Source organism: Puma concolor, chromosome D2 (genome assembly GCF_028749965.1).
Source record: "Puma concolor isolate L17-30 chromosome D2, mPumCon1.1.hap2, whole genome shotgun sequence".
Lineage (NCBI taxonomy): Eukaryota > Metazoa > Chordata > Mammalia > Carnivora > Felidae > Puma > Puma concolor.
In genome coordinates, this window is record NC_141677.1 from 77833227 (window position 1) to 77857862 (window position 24636).

At 45.8% G+C, this 24636-nt stretch overlaps 1 protein-coding gene across 3 annotated transcripts in view; it reads left to right on the plus strand.

Annotated features, from left to right (window-relative positions):
* The window catches only part of PLPP4 (phospholipid phosphatase 4), a 130309-nt gene that overhangs the window by 101557 nt on the left and 4116 nt on the right, over positions 1-24636 (plus strand). For all 3 annotated transcript variants that reach the window (XM_086681023.1, XM_086681024.1, XM_025918043.2), the window contains one exon: positions 16997-17167. In XM_086681023.1, the coding sequence (XP_086537149.1) occupies positions 16997-17167 (171 nt within the window). The remainder of the gene's footprint in view (positions 1-16996; positions 17168-24636) is intronic.

The window sequence follows — 24636 nt, forward strand, 5'->3', positions numbered from 1 at the left end:
TATTGATATAAAGTATTTTGTAATATCCATTTGTTCTCAATTTAATATCTGCATTACTCAGTTTTTTATTGTTTATAGGCACCTTCTCTCTCCCTCTGTCCTGAATTTTTTTGTTTATCTTGCCAGAGCTTAATCTGTTACTCTTTTCAATATGCCCTCTTTTGCTGGAAGCCTCTGTGCAGTGTATTTGTTTTACCTTATTTCTGTTGCTATCTTTATTATTTCCCTCTTTCAACCTTGAATTTATTCTGTTCTCTTTTTTTAAACTTATTGAGCAAATTTAAATGCATTGCTCGATAGTGCTATTCTTTCTTCTTTTTCTAACTGGAACAATTTGAGCTGTAAATTTTCCCACAAATGTGGCTTTGAGCTGCATTCTGTAAGTTTAAACGCGTATGTTTTCGTTAAATTTACTTTTGAAAATTTTCTAATTTTCTTTTTTTTTCCTGTGACTCCTCTAAGTTGATTAGAAGAGTCTTTAAAAAAAAGAAGAAATCCTAAACATAGGATATTTTTCTTGTTATACTTTTTAAATGATTTATAGTGTAATTGCATGGTGGTCAGATAATGTGATCTGAAAATTACCACTCTTTTGATCTTGAGGCTAGCTTTATGGCTTAGCATATGGCCTGTTTTCCTAAATATTTCACATAGCTTCAAAAGGATGTAAATTTTAAAATTGCAGGACATAAAGCTGTACATATGTCCATTAGACCAAACTTGTTGTGCTGTCCAAATCTTAATATATTTAACCATTTCCTGTTTATGCTTAATTTATCAATTATGAAAATGTGTGTTAAAGTGTTTCACCCTTATGTAGATGACATAGTTCCATGGCCTTTGTAACTTTGTTCATTTTTGATTCATATAATTTTGAAGTGATGTGTAAACACAGTTTAGAATTATCATACTTCCTAATGTATCTTCTACTACCTTTATAAATAAGTCATGACCATTTTTATTTCTAACGCTGTTTTTACAATAAAGAATATCTGATTTTACTACTAAAACCAGCTTTCTATTGGTTAATATTTGCTACTTATATCTTTTTCCATTCTCTGTGCTCTGTGTTTTATGTATGTATTTCTTGAACTTTTAGCCGGAGCTAATTTTAATTACAGTTGTTGCCATTACTCATATGTGAGGGTTTATTTTTATCATTCATTATGTACTGTTTTCTCCTCCCTTCCTGCATGATTTTTTGTTATGATTTTTCATTATTTTCCTCTTTTTTGTTTAGAAGGTCTATCAGATCTCTAGTTTAGCACACACAGTGAACACAGTCTCAAGTTATTTAATATCTTTGTTTTTCCCATCTGAACGTTTATTTCTATTATTTTTTTTAATGTTTATTTATTTTGAGAGAGAGAGAGCATGAGCAGGAGGGGGGCAGAGAGAGAGAGGGAGAGAGAATCCCAAGTAGGCTCCACTCTGTCAGACCAGAGCCAGATGTGGGGCTTGATCTCACAAACCATGAGATCATGACCCGAGCTGAAATCAAGAGTCGGATGCTGAACCAACTGAGCCACCCGGGTGCGTTTCTGTTCTCAACATTGAATGTGAAGACCCTGAATGTTGTCCCTCTGATAAATGGATTCTCATTTATCTGGTAGATCTTTGGTCTTCACTCTAGCTTGATTCCTTTTCTCTCTCCGCCAACAGAACCACCAACCCCTGCATGTGTAACCCATGTACAACCTGTGCACATGTAACCCCTGTGCATACCAGCACCTCTGCTCACCGTCGATTTTCTGTCTCAGCCTGCCCACCTTCTGCCTCAACGAGAACCTTTAAATGTCCTTGTCTGATATTCTTTTTTGGTAAATGCCCTATTTTTTATTTTTCTAAAGTTTCTTCGTTTGATCTCGTTCTCCGGAGATGGCTTTACCAACAGTGGAATTCTAAGTTGACAGTTCCTGTCTCTCGGAACTCTGAAGGCACCATTTTGCTGTTATCTCGCTGCGGTGCCTCTGGCATTTTTGAAGTCGGTTGTAAGTCTTACTGCTGCTTCTGTGTTAGTATTGCTTTTCCTTTCTGGGTGCTTCTGGCCTCTTGCTTTTCTTCTGTGTCACAAAGTTTTATTATTCTGTGTGTTGGCATGGGTTTCCTTTCACGTATCTTGTGTGAGATTCACCGGGCTCCCTAAGTCTCAGGCTCGTGCCTGTCACCATTCTGAGATACTCCAGCCATTATCTGGTTGAATATCTCTCCTCCCTTTTGCTCTGTTGTCTTCTTCTCCACTCTGGAACTCCGGTTAGACTTTCTCACCGATTAGCCACATCATGTGACCTCTCCATATCTTGCCTGCCTTCTTCTAATGGCGCTTTGGAAGAGTTTTGAATCTGTCTTCCAATTTATGGATTCTCTATTCAGTGTTGTCTCACATGTGTATTTAATCTATTGAGCTTTTAAGTTCAATTACTCTATTTTTTATTTATAGAATTCTATTTGGTCTTAAGAAATCTGCTTCATTATTTTTTATGGCGCGTGTTCTTTGTGCTTATCTTCATGCCTCCCTATAATTTCCTTAAACACATCGCAAATAATTATTTTATATTCTGTGCCGTATATTATCTGAAGTTGTTATGAGTCAGCTTTTCCTCCAGAGGCCCTGAAATCTTTTGTGTTTAGAGCTTCCTTAGTCTGGGCTTTTAATTTTTCCTAGAACTTTGTTTTGGGGAATATTTTCATGTCTGGGTTGAGGACGAATTTTGCCAAAGAGCCCTACCTGCTCCGGGGCCATCCAGAATCAATTCTCCACTTCAGGTTTTGTGGGGACCATATGAGGAGCATGAATTAGGCAGCAGAGATCTGTGAGAGAGATGTTAGAGTTGTGACATCTCTCCACACGGCACAAAGATGAAGACAGGGAAGTCTTACTGTCTTCCTCCTTATTTACTCTTAAGCCTTTGAGATCTAAGGTTCATCCAGGAGGCTGCTGTTATGTTCTCTACCTCACATAAGCCTGAGGCCATGTCCCTTCACCCCTGTGCCTCATGGCAACATCAGAGCAGAGGCTCGAGGTCTGCAGGTTTCTGTGAACACATTCAGGACACAGGCTGGCTTTACTGTATCTAACGTATCTTGTATCTAAGACCCGGGCTTTCCTGGCCTTTTGGGGAACCTTGCTTTCATTAATTCTTCTCTTTGCGTCAACTCGGTGATAGGTTTAAAAGATTGTTGCCTTGTCCTTGTATTTCATTCAACATGGAGTTCTTTCAGTCAGGATATATAGTCTACCACACTGCTGGAAATAAAATCCTGGACTTGGGAAGTGTTAGCTATTTCTGTATCAGTAAAGGAGACTGAAGTCGGGCTGAGAAGCAGACAGATCTGGGTCCGAGGCCAGCTGCGAGTTTTCTCATCTGTTTCCTCAGCGTTTCTAATTCTCCCTTTCATTTGTACATGGAATTTCTGTTTACGAGGTACTTTTGCAAAACTTGTGGTTTTGAGACTCGGGTGAGGCAGATCTTGTTGTCCCCATTTGGCAAATGGGAAAGACCACTGTGGGGGACACCACTCTGCCCTGGTAACACCTGGGAGAGTTCTATTTTAGTTCTATTTTGTGCTGTCTTGGATTAAATCACTTAAAAGAAGCCAGCTACTGGATTTCAGTTTGTTGCATGGGGCGAGTTGGTACTTGGACAGGTGTCTTCAGGAAGATCCTGAGCCCCAAGCTGGCTTCTTGATAGAGTCCCTTGATCAGTTAGCAGTGTCTGCTAAGGTCACAGGAGATGAAAAATCAGCATTTTTGCTTTCCCGAATTTAAATGGCCCTTTTAGCTTAATAATAAAAAAAAAGAACCCACAATTCTTGTATGAACATAAACAAATCTTTCTGATTTGGATGGGGCCAGCAACAGGGGGACAGCCTTTCCATACATCAAATAAATGAAGCTCTTGCCATGTTTATGGTCAGTTTCCTTAGGGGTGTAAGTGAGAAATTAGCATGGATCGTGATGGAGGCTTGTTGTCAGGGAAACCAGGACATGAGGGAAGCTTGGGAAGCCATCTCCTCCGGTACCCAGTCACTTCTTCAGCCCTGAGTCTGGGAGGGGCTGCAGTGTTCTTTAGTAACCAGAACAACACCCTCGCCGGGCACAGGATGTCACATGAGGTCCATGTGCCTTCCCCTCGCCCCTCCTGCAGGGCTGAGAAGATTCAGTTGGTCGTGGTCAGCACCCATCATGGCCACTCTGCGGGGCAGCATTTGAGCCAAACACCTCGGGGCCTTCAGATCTTAACGCGGAGCCCATTTGGGCCTGTGCTGTGTACAAAACCCAGGTCTTTCCCCCTGCGTCCCCACTCTTCTTGCTCTGCTGTCATGCTTACAGCACTGCTGGTACCAGATGTGGGGGGGTCTTCCCCAGCCAAGCAGTTCTCTGCCAGGGGGCTCCGATTTAAGTCAGTTCTGACACTCTACCTGCAGATTGCCTCTGATCCCGTGGGTTAAGGGCTCGGTCTCACAAAACTGTCCCCACCCAACTTCAGATGCCAGTCACTAATCCAGGTTGTCGCTATGCTCCTGGCCGATTGGCCACGAATCTGAGGGTCCCATGGTCTGCTCCTCGGCTTTGATTGATTTGCTAGAGCGGCTCACAGAACTCAAGGAAACACTGAACATTTACCAGTTTATTAAAGGATATGATAGAGGTTACAGACGAACAGCCAGATGAAGAGATGAGGCAAGGTCTGGAGCGCCCAGTGCCCAGGAGCTTCTGTCTCCATGGAGTTGGGGTCATCCTCCTGGTACGATCACCAGCCTGGAAGCTCTCTGAACCTTGGACTTTGGGGATTTTTGTGGAGGCTTCATTACATAGGCATGATCGATCATTGACTCTGTTTCCAGCCTCTCTGGAGAATGTGAGATGGGGCTGAAAATCCCAAGGTTCTAATCATGGCTTGGTCTTTCTGGTGACCAGCCCCCATCCAGGAGCCCTCCCAGAGTTGCCTCAATAGAACAGAAGACACTCTTGGTACTTATCACTTAGGAATTTACAAGGGCTTTAGGGGCTATGTGCTCGGAACCTGAGGCAGAGACCAATGTGTACGTTTTCCTTTGTCTCACACGTTGTCCTCCTGTGTGGACTGAGCTCCCCAGTCAGAGCTAGTGGTGGGGGCAGGTTGGAAGGGTTGTTTTTCCCTAACAAATCATATGCAGGTGGTATAACAACTCGTAGAAGGTCACTTCCTTAGAGCGTGGCTGGGCGGTAGCCATCATTCAGACTTCAGAGGCTTCCCCTGAAGCCCGTGCACCCCACAGAGAGGCTGGTCAGATGGACGCACTGGGCATATTCATGGCCACTACCTACTTAGTTGCTTGTCAAACCATGCACGTTACTACTGAAATTTCACCCTCAAATTTCTGTGCTGCCAAGGCCTTGGGAGGGAAAGTAAAATGATTTCTCATTAAAATGTTATCTTCATCTTCATCTGGCCCATGTTTTTATCAGCTTCCCTAATGGTATTATGGCAAAAAGTGATTTCTCCCTTTTGAGGGCGTATTTTCATATTCATGTTTCAGATCATCGTGGCGTGTATAATCATGACTGAAAAAAGCAAAAGTTGTCTTGGCGATTTAGACCTTCTGGAGATTAGGATGCTCTGGTAGGCAAACCACTTCCATCGTGGTAACTCCTCATAGCTCTCTCTAGGGCGAGGAGTAGCATTTATGATTCCTAACAAGACTTGGTCATCAAGCAGCGTGGGGTGGGGGGTGGGGGAGCCAGAGTGGCTTCTGTCACTTAAAAATCCTTAATCCTCCTCTGCGGATGCTTTCCCTGTTCCCAGGATCTTGTCTCCAGGGACTGACTGAAGAACCATCACCTTCTTCCCCCAAAGCCAGTTTCTTAGGAGCTCCCTCTGTATTTTTTTTGCACATTGTGCCTGAGTTAGCTGTTGATTCTTCCTTCCTTCCTTCCTTCCTTCCTTCCTTCCTTCCTTTCTTTCTTTCTTTCTTTCTTTCTTTCTTTCTTTCTTTCTTTCTTTCCTTCTTTTTTTTTTTTTTTTTCCAGAACAGAATCCTATTTGAAGATGCAGACTGGGGTTTTGCAAGGAGCTTACAGTCTGCCTTTTCTGTTTGCCTTTCCTGCCTCTGACATTTGCTTTACAGACTAATTATGAGCTTTGTGATTCCTTTTCCTTTTCTCCATCACTCAGCCTCAAACAAAGCTGCACACTCATTTCTACCGTGAGATGGAAATCTTGTCTGGCTCAGGAAGCTTGAGTATCACCCTGCTTAGAAGTAGGGGATGGAGGGCATGACCTTTCATGGCCATGATGTTTTTCCATCCCCAAGGACCTTGGCCTGTTGCCAGAGTACCTAATAGAGTCCAGTTACATTTGTGAAGTGAATAAATGGTCTCTGCCATTTACATATTCATTCAGTTACTATGTATTGGTTACTTTTCTCACCAGGCGGCATGCTGGGTCCTAGGGCTTCCGTGGTGACCCTGAAAGGTACATGCCTACAGGGGTGTGAAACACAAATAGGCAGTTAACAGTGCCATGACCGCAATTATGCTAAGAAACTCTGTGGTTTCTTGCTCTATTTAGAAATAATTCACTGTTTCTAAGGGCTGCCTTAACCTTCAGTAAATATTTTGACCTAGCTGAGCCTCCATTTCTCATCCATGAAATGGGCCTATTACCTATGTCTCTGTGTTGTTCTGGGGATGAGGTAAGGCCAGATACTGAACGCTTCTAGTGCAGTACCTGGCAGATGGAGGCATCCCACGCCTGAGCGTCTTGCTGTCCTTCTGATAGAACATTCCTAGTGCCTGCTCAAGTCCGCACTATTTCCTCTTTCCTTCTTTTCTAGTTTATGGAGACACCACTCGGCCTGTCCATCCTTCAGGCCCTTGGAATCTCATGTTGCTTCCCTTTCTATAGCTTCACCTCATCTGAGAACTCTGCGAGCATCTCCCGGTGTTCCCTGGAATCCAGCCCGGATATCTGGGGGCTGGGTGTCAGTCCCTGGGGAAGAGAGGGGCTTCTATTCTGAAGATCCCAGGAGGATTCTGGGGCCACTCTTGTAGGATGAACCTTGTAGGAAGTGTGCATGTGCACTCATGCGTGTGTGCAGGCGTGCATGTGTTTGAGGGGAGGGGGGGTGCTAACTGTGGATATGTCTGGAGGGTGGGATGTGGCAAGAATGAACACCCCAGCTCATCTCCACCCCATATGTTATTCTGAGCCAGTGTCTGACTCTACCCCTTCTGTCAGTGGGTGCATCCCTCCCTTCTTTGTGAAACCTTCCCTGCTTATCAGATCTTCAGCCATTCATTCACTATGCACATTTGTTGAACATCTGGTGAGTGCAGGTGTGGGGAACACAGCCTCTGTCCCCATAAAGCTTAGGATCTAGTAGAAGGGAGATAGATGCTAAACAGTCACAAGAATAAGCGTATTGGGTTAAGTGTTATGAAGGACAGGTACAAGGTACAGTAAGAGCCTGTTACACCTGCTAGGGGGCTAGGGAGGGCCTCTGAGGAAGTGACATTTAAACTGAGACATGAGCGAGTAGGAGTTAGCTAGGCAGAAAAGGGATGCTCATCATTGCGTTCCCATAGCGCCCCCGAGAATATACATCATCTGGTCTAGCTTCCATAACACCACCGTTTCTTCCTTTCATTAATTTGTTCATTCACGTGTATTTATTGAGCACCCGTGACTTGTCTGGCGCTATTCTTGGTGTGGGGCATATAACTGCAATGGATCAGACACCATCGTGTTCGTGGAACCACTGAGTTTGCATCTTCGTTATCTTTGCACGTGTGTCTGTTTCATTTCCTCCTCCACACTTTCAGATTCACTTTGGGGGGAGGCAGCAGCATTTTGAGAAGAGCGTTAAGTAGGAAAGGAGAGGGAGGGTAAAAGGGATCAGACCATCATCAACAGCCTAATGCATGCCGGGCACTTTGCCCAACGTATCATGGACACTCTATCATTGGTTCTCCCAATCACCCTATTGGACAGCTGCTGGCATGTCCATCTTCTAGATGGCAAGCCTGAGTTTTAGAAGTTAGGCACCTTGCCCTAGATCACACACATAGGAGGTGGTGGGGTCAGAATGCCCATCTAGGTCCACCCGGCTGTGCTACAGAGCACTTCTCACCTGCGTTTATTAGATCCTAACTCCATCTCTGATCTGCTATAGGTTCTCAGTTAATATCATATTTCTGGAGTCTCAGGTCCGCTTGGCCACCTGGCTCCCTACAGTGGGTCAAGATGGTTTTCTCCATCCCTCTGGAGCAGTCCAGTGGTGTTGGCTTCAACACTCCCAGGCTCAGCCTGCCTTCCGCAAGGTGGTTAGGGTCTACCCAGTCTCCTCTGGTCTAACAGACAGCTTTCAGTTTCTCATCAGCACACTAATTGTTGTTAAGTCTCAAGGCTGATGGTGCGAGAGTAAGCAATTCTGTCTGAGGCTGACAGGCACTGTGATCATGCCTGGTCACAGACAGTTCTACCACAGGGTTGAATGACTTTAAGCCCTGGATTGCAGATAACTGAGGTGGTTTTTACAGCCCCTTCCTTCTGTCTGTCCTCCAGGCTCCAGTTCTATTTCCTCCTTGGAGCTTCCCTTGTTTTTCCCAGTTTTCCTCTCAGAAATAAAACTTCTCCAGGGCAAGAACGGGGTCTTCTGCATCTTCCTATCGCTATGGTCCAGCAAAGTCCCTGGATCCGAGAGGCCATTAATAAATATGTGTTGAGAGAGTTAATGAAGGAGTGGATGGCAATAACATACCTTTGGGCTCAGTCCTTTCTTCATTCAGCACATGTCTATTGGGGCCAGTCAGTTTGTAAGAGTATACAGATATGAGGGTGAAGAAGGTATTGTAAGTCCTGCCCTCATGGAGGTCATAGTCTAGTGGGATCTATGTCTACCGGGTTATAAAAGCAAAGCAAAGCACTTATGTATAGATGCTTCCTAAGATAAATCAGGACCTAAGTCTTTTCACTCAAGTCATCTAGTTGAGCTAATTGATACTTTTGAGGCTCTGTTGAATTATATTTGTCATGATGAACTCTTGTTCTTAAAAGAAATTTTAGAAGAATCGTTGATTGATGTAAGATTCAAAAGATTTCATGGATTTTGAGAGTTCTCTTTCTTCCAGCAAAATAGACTTTTTTGTTGCCTCCTGCATCAGAGCAGAGTAATCTCAGTTGCTCCTGAACTGGGGAGAGGCAGGCTGTTTTAAAAATCACAGTGTGTACTGAGTCTCTTCTGTGGTTTTCATCAAAATTGACCCTTGAAATTGTAACTCTGGTTGGGTTGTTAAATCAGACGCGAATGATCATCTGCCAATAATTTCAGGCGAAATAGGTAGCTGTCATTCCTTAAACTCTGCGGAATGGTTTTAGGCTACAGATGCCCTGTGGATCCACATTCTCACAAAGATTTGTGGTGATCTTCTTTCTTCTTCTTTTTTTAAGTAAAATCTCTTAACCAGTAGCTTAGAATATTAATGAATCTCACTTGTCCTAAAATAGAAAACAGAGCAGGCATCTTGGCTAGGCTGAACTGTAAATTGAGAAACTATGAAATTGAAACTATGAATGAGAAACTAGTCACATTAAGGGATTTGGGGCCACAGGGACATTAGAGTAGATTCGAACACAGTGAAGCTTGTTACTGTGGAATCCTGGGGAAAAAGCTACATGATGGGTCACTTAGCATGGGGACATGGCCTCCTGGCTCTCCGATCCTCTCATCTGAGAGCTTCAGGCATTCCTCAAAGTGGGATCAGAAAGATATATCCACTGACTCATCTCACTGAGTCTTCACGTTTGTTCATTTTACCAGCTAAGATCATTTTATCTCTGCTGAGAGCCCTGGAGGCTGCAGAATTGTAACAGCCTGAATACCTAGCCCCAGAATTCTCTCCAAGCAAGCATGCAGTTATATAACTAAAGAGCTGCAGATGACAAAGTAGACTTGGGGAAGGCTTCTCTTGCAGAATGGACCATTCCCGTGCAAGGCAATGCACAGCAGCTGCTGCTGTAGCCAGCAGGCTTAGGCAGGAGATCGCTTGGCGGCAGGTGCTACACTAAGCATTTTACAGTTCCTCGTTAACTGACTTGCAAGATCACTTTGTAAGTCAAGTGCTGCAAATCCTATTGCACAAATAAGGAACCGGAGACCCCAAGAGGTGAGCTTCTATGGGAGTTAAGTGGCAGAGCTGAACACCACATGGGTTTGCCTCAAAAGCCCGCACTCTTCAACAGCACACAATACACCCTTTCCTTAACTTATGATGGGGTTATGTTGCGATAAACCCGTAGTAAGTTGAAAATACCATTAAGTTGAAAATGCACTGAATGCACCTGACCTACTAAAACCTCATAGCTTAGCCTAGACCCCTCCCCCCGCTCCACTCCCCTTGAATGTGCTCAGAACACTTATATTAGTCTGCAGCTGGACAAAATCATCTAACACAAAGCGTATTTTGTAATCAAGTGTTGAATATCTCCCGGGATTTGTTGAACACTGCACTGAAAGTGAAGAACAGGATGGCCGTGTGCTGGTTGCTTGCTCTGGGGAGCGCGGGGCTGACCGGGCGGCCGAGCATCACGAGGGAAGATCGTATCTCATGTCACAAACATGGGGAAAGGACAACATTGAAAAATCAAAGTACGGTTTCTACTGAATGCATATCTCTTTCCCACCATTATAAAGTAAAAAAAATCTAAGTTGAACCATTGTAAGTCGGGGACTGTCTGTAGTCCCTGCTGTTGAATGGATTGTCTAGTCCCCAAATCCCCTGCCTAGCTTAAAATGGTGTTGCTGTTGGTTTAAACGAAAATCATTGCGGGGCGCCTGGGTGGCTCAGTCAGTTAAGCGTCCGACTTTGGCTCAGGTCATGATCTCAGGGTCCGTGAGTTCAAGCCCCGCATCAGGCTTTGTGCTGACAGCTCAGAGCCTGGAGCCTGTTTCAGATTCTGTGTCTCCCTCTCTCTCTGACCCTCCCCCGTTCATGCTCTATCTCTCCCTGTCTCAAAAATAAATAAACGTTAAAAAAAAATAAACAAAAATCATCGCAAACTCAAGTGCTTCTTTGCTGTGGTGTGGGGAGCAGGGACAAGTTGACTTGTAATTTTCAGCTCAGGCTTAGAGGGTCATTTAACAGTAGACCGCTGGTGCTGGAAGGCAGCGGTCAGGTGAGCCATCAGACCAGTAGTCTGTGGACCCTGCCCTGTTGGCCCACCCACCAGGCTCGCTTGGTCTGCACCGTCGTAATTTTTGATGAGTTGTTCATATTTTAAAATGGAGACATTTACCGTCAACTTCGGGATTTCCCTCCTGTGCTAGAAGATCGAAACTTCAACTTCTAGGAACACAGAGCCCACGTCTCTACGTGGCAGACACCGGCTGCTGTACAGGGAAGGCTGCATCTCTAAACAGGCAGGTGTTCTCCCGTTTTCTCCAGTCCTCCCCACTCCCAATTGTCACTCAATAGTGAGGCCAGGTGTTAGCTGGCATTCACCATCACAATGAGCTGTTGATTTTTTCAGAGAGTGCAGTGTTTCTTATCTGAGTATCTAGCAACAGTGGAATAATAAAAGACAGACCAGGAAGGTTTTCTGCTGCACAAAGTCACCTCTAATATCCAACTACTTTACTCATGTTTCCTCTCTGACCTGGTGGCCCCTGTGGTTCAGTCTCTCATTTTACAGAGCAAACCGAGGCCCGGAGAGGGAAAGTTACTTGCCTAGGCTTATGTATTCAGTTAATGGCAGAGCCATGGTGAGAACCCAGATCTCTGCCAGCTGCACTGTCCTGCTTGTAAGGAGTGTGCAGGTTTGTTCCCACGTGCTGCTTTTGGATGGTCTTGTAGAGATGGTCTTGTAGGGATGCATTCCCCTCAGAACACCCTTCAGTGTTAAGATTTATTCAGCCACCTGGTCTTGCCCTTCTCTCTCTTGAAGAAGAAAATACTAACACTTTGAGCATCATAAAATGGAAAATTTGTACAGATGACCTCATCAGGGTGCAATTCCATTTTTGGTGCCAGGAATGATCAGTTTGGGAGAAATTTATTAAAAAGGGCACACATGGAAAGCACAACATGAAAAGCAGGATCTGTCCCCTTGCTTCTTATCTCATTTATTTTGAAAGATTTTTCTTTTTTTGGGGGGGGTGCCAGTTTTATTTCTTGCAATCATTGGGGTCCAAAGGTCTTCCACTTGGTTTAAAAGTCAAGTGGGGAGGAAAGGCAAGCCACATTATTTCATCTAAGCTAGCTAAATAAATAAAACTTTCTTTGCAAAGGGAGACTCATAAACCTATGGCAATTCACCTGTGTAGCCTGGGAGAAGAATCAGTGATTCCTTTTCAAAATCACCAGGCAGGCAGAGAGCCCTGTTCAGGGGATGTGCCTCGCGTCACGTCCGGGACAGGCAGCTTGTATTGTGATGCTTTGCTTATCTCCTCTCATTGACCACAGCCAAGCGAGCATTGTAAGTGCCAGAAACAGGGTTGGGAAATCATCCTCTTTCATCTGCTTCCTAGTTTAGAGGCTCCAAGAACATCTTTGCTTTTCACAGCCAGATCAACATACAAATATTTACAATCGACTATTTCCAGCTAAGAAAACCCGCCACGGGCTCTGAAAGCAAGGGGTGTATGCTCTATCCCATAGATTGCTCTGTGTGTGTGTGTGTGTGTGTGTGTGTTTCAGACTTTGGAAAGTGAATAAACTCAGAGCCCCCAAGGACAGGTAGAGTCTCAGTATTCCCTTGCCCACTGGCTTGGGAGTGTTCTGATCATATTTCTATTGTCCATAATGTTAGCAAAATATGAACGCATTTACCCTATTCTATGATGGTCATCTTCTGAAATGTCCACAGCCTTGAAAGCTCTGTTCTCAGCTCCATTCCTTAATCATGCTAGAAATGGGGGCGATGTCCAAGGGGAAGGGCAGACAGAATGCACAGGGTGTCACCTGTTCCACATGAGCACGAAAGGCTGTCCAGCCCTGCAGTGTCTCAAAAGTGCACGTTTCTTTGAGAGAATAGGGTGTTGGTTGCTTGGCTAGTCTTGGAAAGCATTTCTTTAAAAACTTCCCTGTTTTGTTTTTCTCCCAGTCAAATTGAATCTGAGCCTTGGGGAGCCCCAGGATCTCAGGGATGGAAGGCTCCCAGAAGATTACATTCTCATCACAAACCCCCAGCCTCACAGGAGGCAGTAGCAGAACAAAATGTGGGATCACATGAGTTCAGTGTGATTTCGCAGAACCTGGTTCTTATTCAGACAGCTTTTGGAAAAGCAGGAATGCAAAGTGGCCATAGTGTCCGTGGTTCAGATGGGCCTCCCTGGCTGCAAGGCGGAGCCCCAGAAGCTCTCTGCCAAAGGATGTTTTGCTGGCTCAACCGCTGTATAAATGTCACTTAGAAAGCGACAAGCATAAGGTTTAGCATGAAATTGGAGGCTGTCATGTCACCTAGCAAAACAATGGCACACAGCGCTGCTTTAAAAATACTGCCCGGGGGCGCCTGGGTGGTTCAGTCGGTTAAGCGTCCAACATCGACTCAGGTCATGATCTCACAGTTCATGAGTTCAAGCCCCACGTCAGGCTCTGTGCTGGCAGCTCAGAGCCTGGAGCCTGCTTCGGATTCTGTGTCTCCCTCTCTCTGTGCCCCTCCCTCACTTGCACTCTGTCTCTCTGTTTCTCAAAAATAAATAAACGTTAAAAAAAATTTTTTTTAATTAAAAAAAAAATACTGCCCAAAGGCCCAGTAGGATGTGTGGAAGAAGAGCAGAGGCTGCTGGGTGGCCAAGGATCCAGACTGTGGAGCCCAGCCTTTCAAGATATGCCTTGGAATTGCTGCTCCTTTTCAGAGAAGCAGACACTCCAGCACTCCCGAGGGCTGTAGCATGAGTCCCATGACATGGGACAGAGGTCATTTTACCTGCCTGCCAAAGACTGGGTCCCAGCCCACCACTGCTGAAGCTGGCCAAATTTGAGTTCCTGGGGGACAGGGAGGTGATCCAGTGTAGGCTGAGGGTCTGGCCTAGAGCCACCCACCCCAGTTCTTGACCTTGGAGAGTTTTCAGCCGCCCCTTCCCTTGCCTATCTTGTGCCTCGAGGCATTGGCTGCCTGAGCTGGGACATGTCCGTTGCAAAGTCTCCAAACCAATTTTTTTATGGGGACACATACAAACTCCTGCTCATCATTACCCTTGTACTCGTTGACTTTTTTGTTTTCCGTTTCTTTTCCCAAGAGATGCCAGTTTGGCAACACGTAGAGCTGCCTCTCTGATTGAAATCTTGGAGACTTTCATCCATAACTTCACACAGCCCCAGGGCAGTTCTTTTAGGCTCCCGTGCTCAGTGTAATCAGCCAGATAGACTTGCTACACTGTTGGTTTGAATGAAGTCCATTACTCGCCTGTAAGAATTCAGGATGAGGCCAGTACCCACCAGAGACAACTGTCCAGCATCTCCCTCCTACTCTGGGACCTCAGGGGAGAGTATAAATGAATAGAAGAAACAGCAGTGTGGGCGAGGACAGGAAATTAAGAACCCATTGTGCTTGCGAGGATGGTAGCCAAATGGGGCCACCTTGGAATGCCCATGGATCACTTAAAAACCTTCCACCCTAGCAAAAATGTAGAACAGGCCTGGACAATGAAGCCCCTTACGTATTCTTATTTCAAACAGAATATTCAGTATGTATTGGCACTGCTTTGTTGTTTATTTAAGTGCTAATCATTATTCAGAAATGTTTAAGTGCTTCATTTTTATTCCTGAGATAAACCTGATTTAATATTATGTTTAAAAGCCAGGGGGGGGGGGACCCTCTTCCCTTCTTTAATTTGGTTGAAAACATTCTGCTTTGGCATAGGCTTGTGTTCGTACCTGGGGGATCCCTTTTAAGAAGACACATTATTATCAGAGATAATTTGCCGTTCATTTATTTTTACGTGATTATCTTGAACCTACAATTTGAGGTCCTGCTTTTGTCATTTAATGTACCATAAGTGTCATCTGTGGTGCTGTATTAGGGCCGTGATTTCCTGGGTGCATTGTAGTCCACTGAGTGGAGGTATGTCGGTTTGCTTATCTGTGCTTCTGTGTTCATCACCTTCTCCTTTTCTATAATTATGAATAACTCGACCAGAATATCTTCTAGATCTCTCCGTATTCTTGTATGAGTCTTAGAGATGTGTTATAAAGAGGATGACTGTGTTTCAGGCCAGGCCTTCTCAGACTTGAGGGTACACGTAGGTCACTTATGGACCTTACAAAACGCAGAGTCTGGCTCAGAGGGTCTGGGCAGGCCTGACGTTCTGCATCCGTAACAAACTCAGGGATGCTGAGGCTTCTGCTCGGGCTTCAGGCAGTCTCTCAAAGTCACCGGCATCCTGGCATCCGGAGTGTTCGCAAGTCCTGGTTTTACCAAGTCCCTGGGTGGGCTAGTTATCAAGGAGCTCTGCCCCCCAGGAACATTGTCCCAGCAAGAGGAACGTTTTGATTAGGCTGGTGTCTGGAGAAGGCAGGGGCTGCGGCTTCCACGATAGTGCCCTAAGCACAATCCTGGCTGACGTTAGAATGACTTGGGGAGTATGCACGTACACACTCCCACACTCACGTTTACTCACACACATACTCATACGTATACATACATACACACTCACATTCACATATACACACATACATACACACACACTCATAATATACACATACACCTACTGACATGCACACACTTACCCAACACACACACACACAGTTGCACACGTGCACACATACACCCTCGTACATATACACATATACGTTTGTATACACTCACACACTTATACACACTCACATATTCACACAATTCACATATACGCACACACTAATACATACACACATACGTACATACATCCTCACACACAGCACCTATACGTACACACTCATATATATGCATACACTCCCACCTACACATGCACTCTTGCACACACACACTCATACACATGCTCCAGACCAGTAGACCATCACCAACAGGATATCTGGCAGCAAGACCTGGCCACCAGTATTTTGTAAAGCATCCTAAGTTTTTCAGGTAACTCCATGAACAGCCAGGGGGTGAGGGCCATTCTTGTAAACCCACAGAAGACCCCCTCTAAACCTCACTGAGTTCCAACTGTGTTTTAAACCTGACTGGATGAAAAGTTTGGGGATTATATATGCTACACCCGACCTCCACGCTTTTGACCATGGGCTTGGCATAGTCAGGAGTGGTCTTTGCAATTCTAACTATCAATAACCCTAATTTCTAGACGAAAACAAGGCATTTCTCATCGCCGTCTTCTCCATCAGACGCATCCCACGCAGCTCCATCTCCGTGAATGCCACCAAGCCCCAAATCCCTTCCTTTTCCTCACCCTTCCGATCTAAGCAACCATCACGGTCTTGTGTTCCATGCACATGTTTTCCTTATGGAACTCAACGCATTATATTAAAATTCTCTCTTAACATGGCTATGTCTTTCAACCAGACCGTGAGCCCCTTGACACGGAGAAAGGATCTGATGCGCTTTGTTGTTCCCCCACCTAGAGTAGTGCTCATCTAGCACACAGTAGATGCCCATTAAATCATTGTTGAGTGAGAGGAAGAGAAAGAAAGAAAGAAAGAAAGAAAGAAAGAAAGAAAGAAAGAAAGAAAGAAAGAAAGAAAGAAAGAAAGAAGGAAGGAAGGAAGGAAGGAAGGAAGGAAGGAAGGAAGGAAGGAAGGAAGGAAGGAAAAAGAAAAAGAAAAAGAAAAAGAAAAAGAAAAAGAAAGAAAGAAAAGGAAAAGATTTTGATCACACACAAGCCTGGAAAGCCACTCTGATTGTTAAAAGTTTCATACCAGCGTGGTTCTAGCAAGAGCACAGATTGCCTAGATGGTGCCTGGTGCCAGCATGCCTTGGCCCTGGGGCGCGCAAGATGGTAGATAGGATGCCCGGTGTGTGCCGCGTCCCTGCCACCGTTACCGCCTGCTGGAGTAACACCTGCTGTTTCTCTTTGGCAGTTGCCTTTTCTGGCCTTGGCTTCACGACGTTCTACTTGGCTGGCAAGCTGCACTGCTTCACTGAGAGCGGGCGGGGGAAGAGCTGGCGGCTCTGTGCCGCCATCTTGCCCCTATACTGCGCCATGATGATTGCCCTGTCCCGCATGTGTGACTACAAGCATCACTGGCAAGGTGAGTCCCTGCCCGGGGCCCGTCCCCATGGTTGTCTGACACCGTCCTGCAGGGATGGGTATAGCGAGGCACCTATTCAGGGAGAGCCAAGCTCCCACCATCAGACCAGAGGAGGCTGAAATAACAGGAGCTGCGGTTTTAAAGAAAACACGCCTGTTCAAGGGAGCTCTGACCTTCACACTGCCCTTGCTGGGTGTAGACTCGGAGCCCCACCATCTCCTCCGTGCTCAGGTCCTGCCGGGACGGCAGACCCGTGGCCTCAGACCCAAGTGTGATTTCCCTGCCGGATCACTTGCCTCAGCCTGCAGACTTAGTGCCAAGTGATTTGGGGCTCCCGTCACATCTCACATCTGTCACGCAAGGCCATATTTCTCACCACAGAGACACTTCCAAAAGATGTGTCCAGCCCGGGCATCCGCGCCAGCCACGTTCTGAGCAGCTGCTCCAAGGCTGTGGTGAAGCTTACCTATACATGTGACTCCTGAAATACCCGAGAAGAGTGAAAATAACACAAAACAAGTGAGGGACTGGAATAAGACTAAACCACGCCGTCTCCTCCTACAGATAAGCTGCAGCTCACAGCCCGCACCTGCCACAGCAAACAGGGAGCAGACACAGGTGATGTCCAGAGGACGTGGGGTGGCCAGGAGCGCAGGATCTAGGGCCGTGTTTCCTGCTGGGCAATCCTCACATCACCTGGAGCAGGCCACCCTGAGTTGGGAGGCCGACTCCGGGGGTAGCTCTGGAGTGGTGGCCAGGAGTCTGCGTTAGCATGCAAGTCTGTTGTTTCTGATGAAGTCTGAGGAGCTTTGGGGAGGAGCGCCAGTGTGTCAGCTTTAAGCAAACTGAATTATATGTGCCCCAAACCAGATTCCCCATCCGTATGGCTTTCCACGATCCTCCTGGGGCTTGTCCCTCCTCTTCTTGCCTGGTTCCTGCTGCCACCAGGCGGTTCCCCTCCTCCTCCTTTTCTGTCTCTGCTGCCTGTGGTTCTGTGGCCTCCTCACCTCATCCTAGCTATTCATTCCAGTGGCCCTGAGGCAGCAGATGAGGCCAGAGGTGAGGGGGGCTCCTAAATGGACATCTTCTCTGGATTCTCTTGCTCCTTCCCCAACCTCAGCTCCACCCACCACCCTCCTAGAGCTCGCACTCCGGGCTTCATGAGTCTCTAGCAGCAGCTTGGAGCTGGGAGTGAAGAGTGTAGGGGAAACAGGCTGATGCATGGTCTGGACAGGTAGATGCATCAAGTGCAGTTCAGGGTCTTGAGGCCCTCCTGATGGGGAAGCCACTAGAAGCCATAATGCTGGGTCCTGCGCCCTCCCTTGTGGTCTACTTTTATCGATGACTTGGATGAAGTTCTGGATAGCACAAAGCTACATCATGGAAGGGAAACAGAGAGAGAGAGTCGCTGAGTCAACAGCAGAAGGGCATGCCCACAGCGCCCGGGAATATTTTCCAACAGAATCATTGTTGTCCAGATGATGAGGGCGATTCCCCAGGGTCCTTGTGGGTCAAGAACATCATGGCCTGGATGGTGTCTTATGAACTGCTTTTCATTTATATCCCTTGCAAACTGAAGTTTCTTCTTCTGAACTTGGAAACAATAACCCCCAAATATTTCACATGCTATTTCACAGACTGAATGAAATAATGGATCTGAATGTACTTTGTAAGTGAAAACATATTACACAAATGCAAATTGGTATTGTTGTCTCTTCGTGCATTGTTTCTAAAGAAGGATATGTTGTGTTGCCCAAACAAGTGATTTAGAGGCAGATGTATTTTTGGAACGTGGTCTATTTCTTTTAAAATTTAAATCCAAGTTAGTTAACATATAGCATAATAATGGTTTCAGGAGTAGAATTTAGTGATTCATCACTTACCATGTAACACCCAGTGCTCATCCCAACAAGTGCCGTCCTTAATGGCCATCACCCATTTAGCCCATCCCCCCAGCCAACACCCTTCCAGCAATGCTGTTTGTTCTCTATATTTAAGAGTCTCTAGGGGCGCCTGGGTGGCGCAGTCGGTTAAGCGTCCGACTTCAGCCAGGTCACGATCTCACGGTCTGTGAGTTCGAGCCCTGCGTCAGGCTCTGGGCTGATGGCTCAGAGCCTGGAGCCTGTTTCCGATTCTGTGTCTCCCTCTCTCTCTGCCCCTCCCCTGTTCATGCTCTGTCTCTCTCTGTCTCAAAAATAAATAAACGTTGAAAAAAAAATTAAAAAAAAAAAAAAAAAAAAGAGTCTCTAATGGCTTGCCTCCCTCTCTGTTTTTCTTATTTTTCCTTTTCTTCCCCTATGTTCATCTGGCATGTTTCTTAAATCCCACAAACGATATTTATCTTTCTCGGACTGACTCATTTCGCTTAGCATAATACATGCTAGTTCCATCCACGTTGTTGTAAATGGCAAGATTTCATTCTTTTTCATCACTGAGTAGTATTCCATTGTGTGTATGTGTATGTATACACACACACACACACACACACACACTGCATCTTCTTTATCCATTCATCAGTTGATGGCCATTTGGGCTCATTCCATAATTTGGCTATTGTTGATAGTGCTGCTATAAACATTGGGGTGCGTGTGCCCCTTTGAGTCAGCATTTTTATATCCTTTGGAATGTGCCCGATCTCGTCTGATCTCGGAAGCTAAGCAGGGTCAGGCCTGGTTGTGCTTGGAAGGGAACATGGTCTGTTTGTAAGCTATGAACCCTTGGCTTGCATGTTTATTCAGTCACTTTGGATTTGAGAAACGATTAAGGGTTTCACAATGGAATAGACCGCTGCTTCCTCTTGGAAGGCAGGAAGAGCCTTCATGTAGCAATCTTGTCCTGAAACCCGAAGACGTGAGGTTGGCCTCTCTGAAATAGTTTTGGTCCTCATGACCTTGGTATGGCTGGTGCGTCATGGAAGGATGAAGACTCACAGTCCTAGGCTTTGTCACAGTGGTGGACTCATGACGCAGCTGGTGCATCAAAGGCCTGCTGGCATCAGGGCTTCAGACCCGTCTCATCCACCTGGCACACAGAGGAACTTGGAGCAGTAGAAGGAGGATATTAATGCTCTGTGGGCTGATGGGCAAGTGAAGCAATAGAATTTACGTTCCACGACGTTTAGGGCCACGCCTGAGGGGCAAAGCAACCTGTCACTGTAGACCTCCATGACATTCAGGCAAAACTGAATGTACATGGTACATCGATGTCCATTGGTACAGGTCATTGCTGTGGGTCAAGTACCAGTTCACCTGTGCCATCATCTGTTCAACTTCTACCCCTAGAATTAGCCAGGAGAGGACTGTGCCCTTTCTTGGATTCTTTAATGGGCTCTGAAACAAGTCCGGTTCATTTTACCTGAATTCCCCTTTATGAGGCCATCTGTCACTCTCTACACCAGTGGTCTCAACAGAGGGCTGACTGCTGTACCTCCCAGGGAACACTTAGCAATGTGTGGAAGTTTCTTTTTGGTTTGTACAGCTGAGGGTGGTGGTAATGGTGATTGCTCCTGGCACCTAGTGGGGAGAGGCCAGGGATGCTACTAAACATCTTACAATGTACAAGATCACATCTTCCTCACAACAAAGACCTATCCAGCCCCAGATGGCTGTTGCTGAGGTCGAGAACCCCTGATCTACAGTGTACCTCAGCCCCCCCCCCTTTTCCCCCTTATTATATGTTAAGAAGCAGTAGTGTTCGAGGTGCCTGCATGACTCAGTCAGTTGAGCATCCAACTCAGGCTCCATGCTGAGGGTGGAGCCTGCTTAAGATTCTCTCTCTCTCTCTTTCTCTCTCTCTCTCTCTCTCTCTCCCTCCCTTCCTCCCTCCCTCCCTCTGTCTTTCTCCTCCTCTCACACACACACTCTCTCTCCCCGCTCTGTCTCTCTAAAAAATAAAGTAGCAGTGTTCAATGAGTGGGAAATTTTATTCAGTAAACACTCACTTATTAAGGGAGTAATCAAGGAGGCCTCCAAGGTTTCCAGCTTGGAGAAGGGATAGACAGTGTGGGGTGGCTGTTTGAGGCAGGATTCCTGATGGAGATAAATAGGTTGTTGTTTTTCTTCACAGACTGAGCCTGCCCAGTGACCATGGGCAGGGGCCGTCCATTATGATGAGAATTCACATGGAGCCCCATAGGCATCAGAAAAACATGAATTTCTCTCGTTATAGACTTTAGTTAACAACATTAGTATTATGAGATTTTTACGAGTCCATTTCAATTTTGATTTATACAACCGTGCCTAATGGAGAAGTACGTCCAGTTACTCAATTACATATTCTTATCCAATATAGCTCATAATCCCAAATGCCTTACTCTTTTCATCATCATTGTTGTTTTCTGTTGTCAACACCCTTCTTGTCTTTTCCGTCTTCCCAGCTGCACTCTAAATATACCAGCCTGTTGTTTTATTAAGTGAAGAAAATGGAGGACACAGGCCATGGCAGGAAGGGGCACGTGAAACATTTAGCAGGACTTTTTCAGAAATAAAACCAGCTAGATGGGTAGCAAATCTGTGTGTGGCTGAAGTTCTCCATGTTTGGTGACATGCTGGCTTCCAGGTCAACTGGAAGCTACAGAGTTTTGTGGGTGATGCTAACTATAAAACCCAGCACCTCGTAAAGAGGTTTACCTTTGTGATTAGTCATGTGTTTTCAAGAGTTAAAATTTATGGAATTCCCATGCTAAGAAAAATATATGTGGAAAAAAATATAAAGAAGGAGAAGAGCATCCTACTGAACTTCCTTCTGCCTCAACTCATAGTGTTGTGTGTTCATGTTTTCTAGTCAGTGAAATATTACAGCTGGGAGTGGCAGGAATTATAGTTTGTTATGTGAATGGGCGTAATACGCTGCCCTCAAATTCCTGTATCTGGATCCAGGCTTTCCTTATGTGACTCCACCTTTGGGGGTAACCTTCCAACTGACACTGGTTTCTTTAGTTGTAATGTCATTCTCAGCAGCCCTGCTTACTTGTATGGTGTTTCATTCTAAGAAAGAGCATCTCCCTCTGAATGAAATACAGGAAAATGGGTTTCCAGGGGAGAAAGGTCCTTCATTCCCAACCAGCCCAAGTTAGAAAGCATCCTTGTCAGTCACAGATGCCATATTTGAGCGGGCTGAGGTTTTCAAGATGGCTGCCACTGCCTTCACGACATTTCCCTTCCTGGGCTGTGAAGCGTCTGTGATTTGAAATGATTTTTTGTGTAGTTACCAGACTTGAGATTATTAGATGTGAAGATGAGGTGGTTGGGAGGTGGGGGGCACTTTGCTGGACTATTCAGGTGTCACACTAAAAAGTGAGGCAGAGGCTGCTACCTCTGCCCCCCATCCCCCACATACACATAGTTGAGGGATACACGCTCTTAACCATTTGTTTCCTTGGGCTGTCAGAAGCAGTCTCTGAGCAAAGTGCCTTGAAAAGGACCCCTTGGAACTATATTACTATTCCTACCAGAACCCCACCAGCCTTCCATAGGACAGAAGCACTGATACTCTCCCATGGATATCCTTGGTCTGGAGTGAACTGATCTCAGCTCCTTTTCCCTCCACTGTCGGCTGCCCTCTGTAGTGGGGTCTGCGTTTACACTCCTCATCAGCTGCCGAACGTTGGTCGGGGTCTGGGAGCCTCCAATCCTCAATGGCTTATGAGTCTGCCCATCTCTGTCTTCCTACCCTAGCTGCCCCGTAGGAGGGCTGGGCAGTCTGCAGCCCCAAGTCACCCTGCTCCCTCCCATCAGAACCCACTGGACAGTGTTTGGGCCAGACCAAAGGGAGTGTGAGTCAGGGCCTCCAGGTTAGCCCTGGCCTTCCCCTGTTGCTCAGGTCCCAGGGAAGATGGATGGTGGCTGCTCAAAAAGGCTCACTGATAAACTTGCTTTACTTCACTCCAAGGAATTCTTCCCCCCTCTGCTTTCTCTCATTGTCTCTGGTTTCTCTTGTGGGCTCTGTGTTCAAAATATTTCTAGAATCCAACTTCCTCTGTAGATGTGGCTTGTTCCCTTCCCCCCCCTCCTGACCTTGACTCAAGCATTACGTTCTGGCTGAGGATGTCTTGTGATGGTCACTCTGGTGATTTAGCAGCCCTTCCTCCGAGCTTCCTAGCGCTCTCATCTTGCTCATTTATCACTGCCTGATGAACTAAGTAGTTTATTATGTATTGATTATTGTCTGTCCTTATCCACTAGAACAGAAGTCTGCAGACTTTTTTGGTAAGGGGTCAGATAGTAAATATCTTAGGCTTTAAGTAGGCCATACACTCTCTGTCCCAGCTCCTGGATTTGGCTGTAGCAGTGTGGAAGCAGCTATGGACAATATATAACTAAATAGTTGCCCTAGTTTGTGAACTCTGCACTAGAGTCTAATCTCCATGTGGGCAGAGATTTTTGTCTCTTTCGTTGGCATGGCACATGGTGGGTACTTGTGTTAGTTTCCTAGGACTCTTGTAACAAAGTGCCATAAACTGAGTGGCTTAGAACAGTAGAAAGTGTCTCACAGTTCTCTCTGGAGGCTAGAAGTCCAAAATCAAGGTGTGAGAAGGGCCACACTCCCGTTGAGACCAGTAGGGTAAGATCCTTCCCCTCTTCCAGCTTCTGGTAGCCCCAGATGCACCTTGGCTTACGGCAGCATAATTCCAATCTGTGCCCCCTGTGTTTTCCTTGTGTTTCTTCACACTCTCTTCCCTTCTGTGTGTCTGTCTTTGTGTCCAAATTTATACCCTTTTACCAGAACACCAGTCATGTTAGGTTAGAGCCCACCCTCATGATCTCCTTTTAACTTGATGACCCCTACACGGACTCTGTATCCAACTAAAGTTACATTCTGAAAACTGCAATGAGGACTTCAACATATCTTTTTTTTTTTTTTTTTTTTTTTTTTTTTGCAGGGTGGGGAGCCACCAATTCAGCTCATAACAGTGTCCAGTAAATGTGTTGAATGAATGAATGAATGAATGATTTTAACTAAATCATGTTCCTTTCTTACCAGTATCATGTTTTTCTTCACACTGGTTTTATTAAAATTAACCTTTCCTCTCTAAGTTCTTTTCCTTTAAAAATGAGCCAAACAATTACACCTTAAAAATTCTCTCATTCATTCATCCGGCCTCTTGTGCCTGTGTGCTGGGCATGTCCCCCACGGGAGGTGTGGTACTGAGGGAGACCACACCGCGGCTGCCAGCATACCGGATGGAACACGCATCCTCTGTGCTCTGAAAGTTCTTTCTTAGAGACTCAAAGTCACAAAAACGGGAAACTTCATTCCACAAGTCCATTGTGGCGGAATGGCAAAAATTGTCATGTGGGCTTGTTGAGTTTGTCAGAGCTAATTTTTACCCTGGTATCCTGGGTCATACAGCCCAAGGCATACAAGGGCCCAACTGAGGCCAGCTTAGTGAGCTTGGATGTTGCCATGGCAACAGAGAGATGTGTTTGCTCCCCCAGGGGGCTTGACAGTGCATCTTCAGAAGCCTTTCT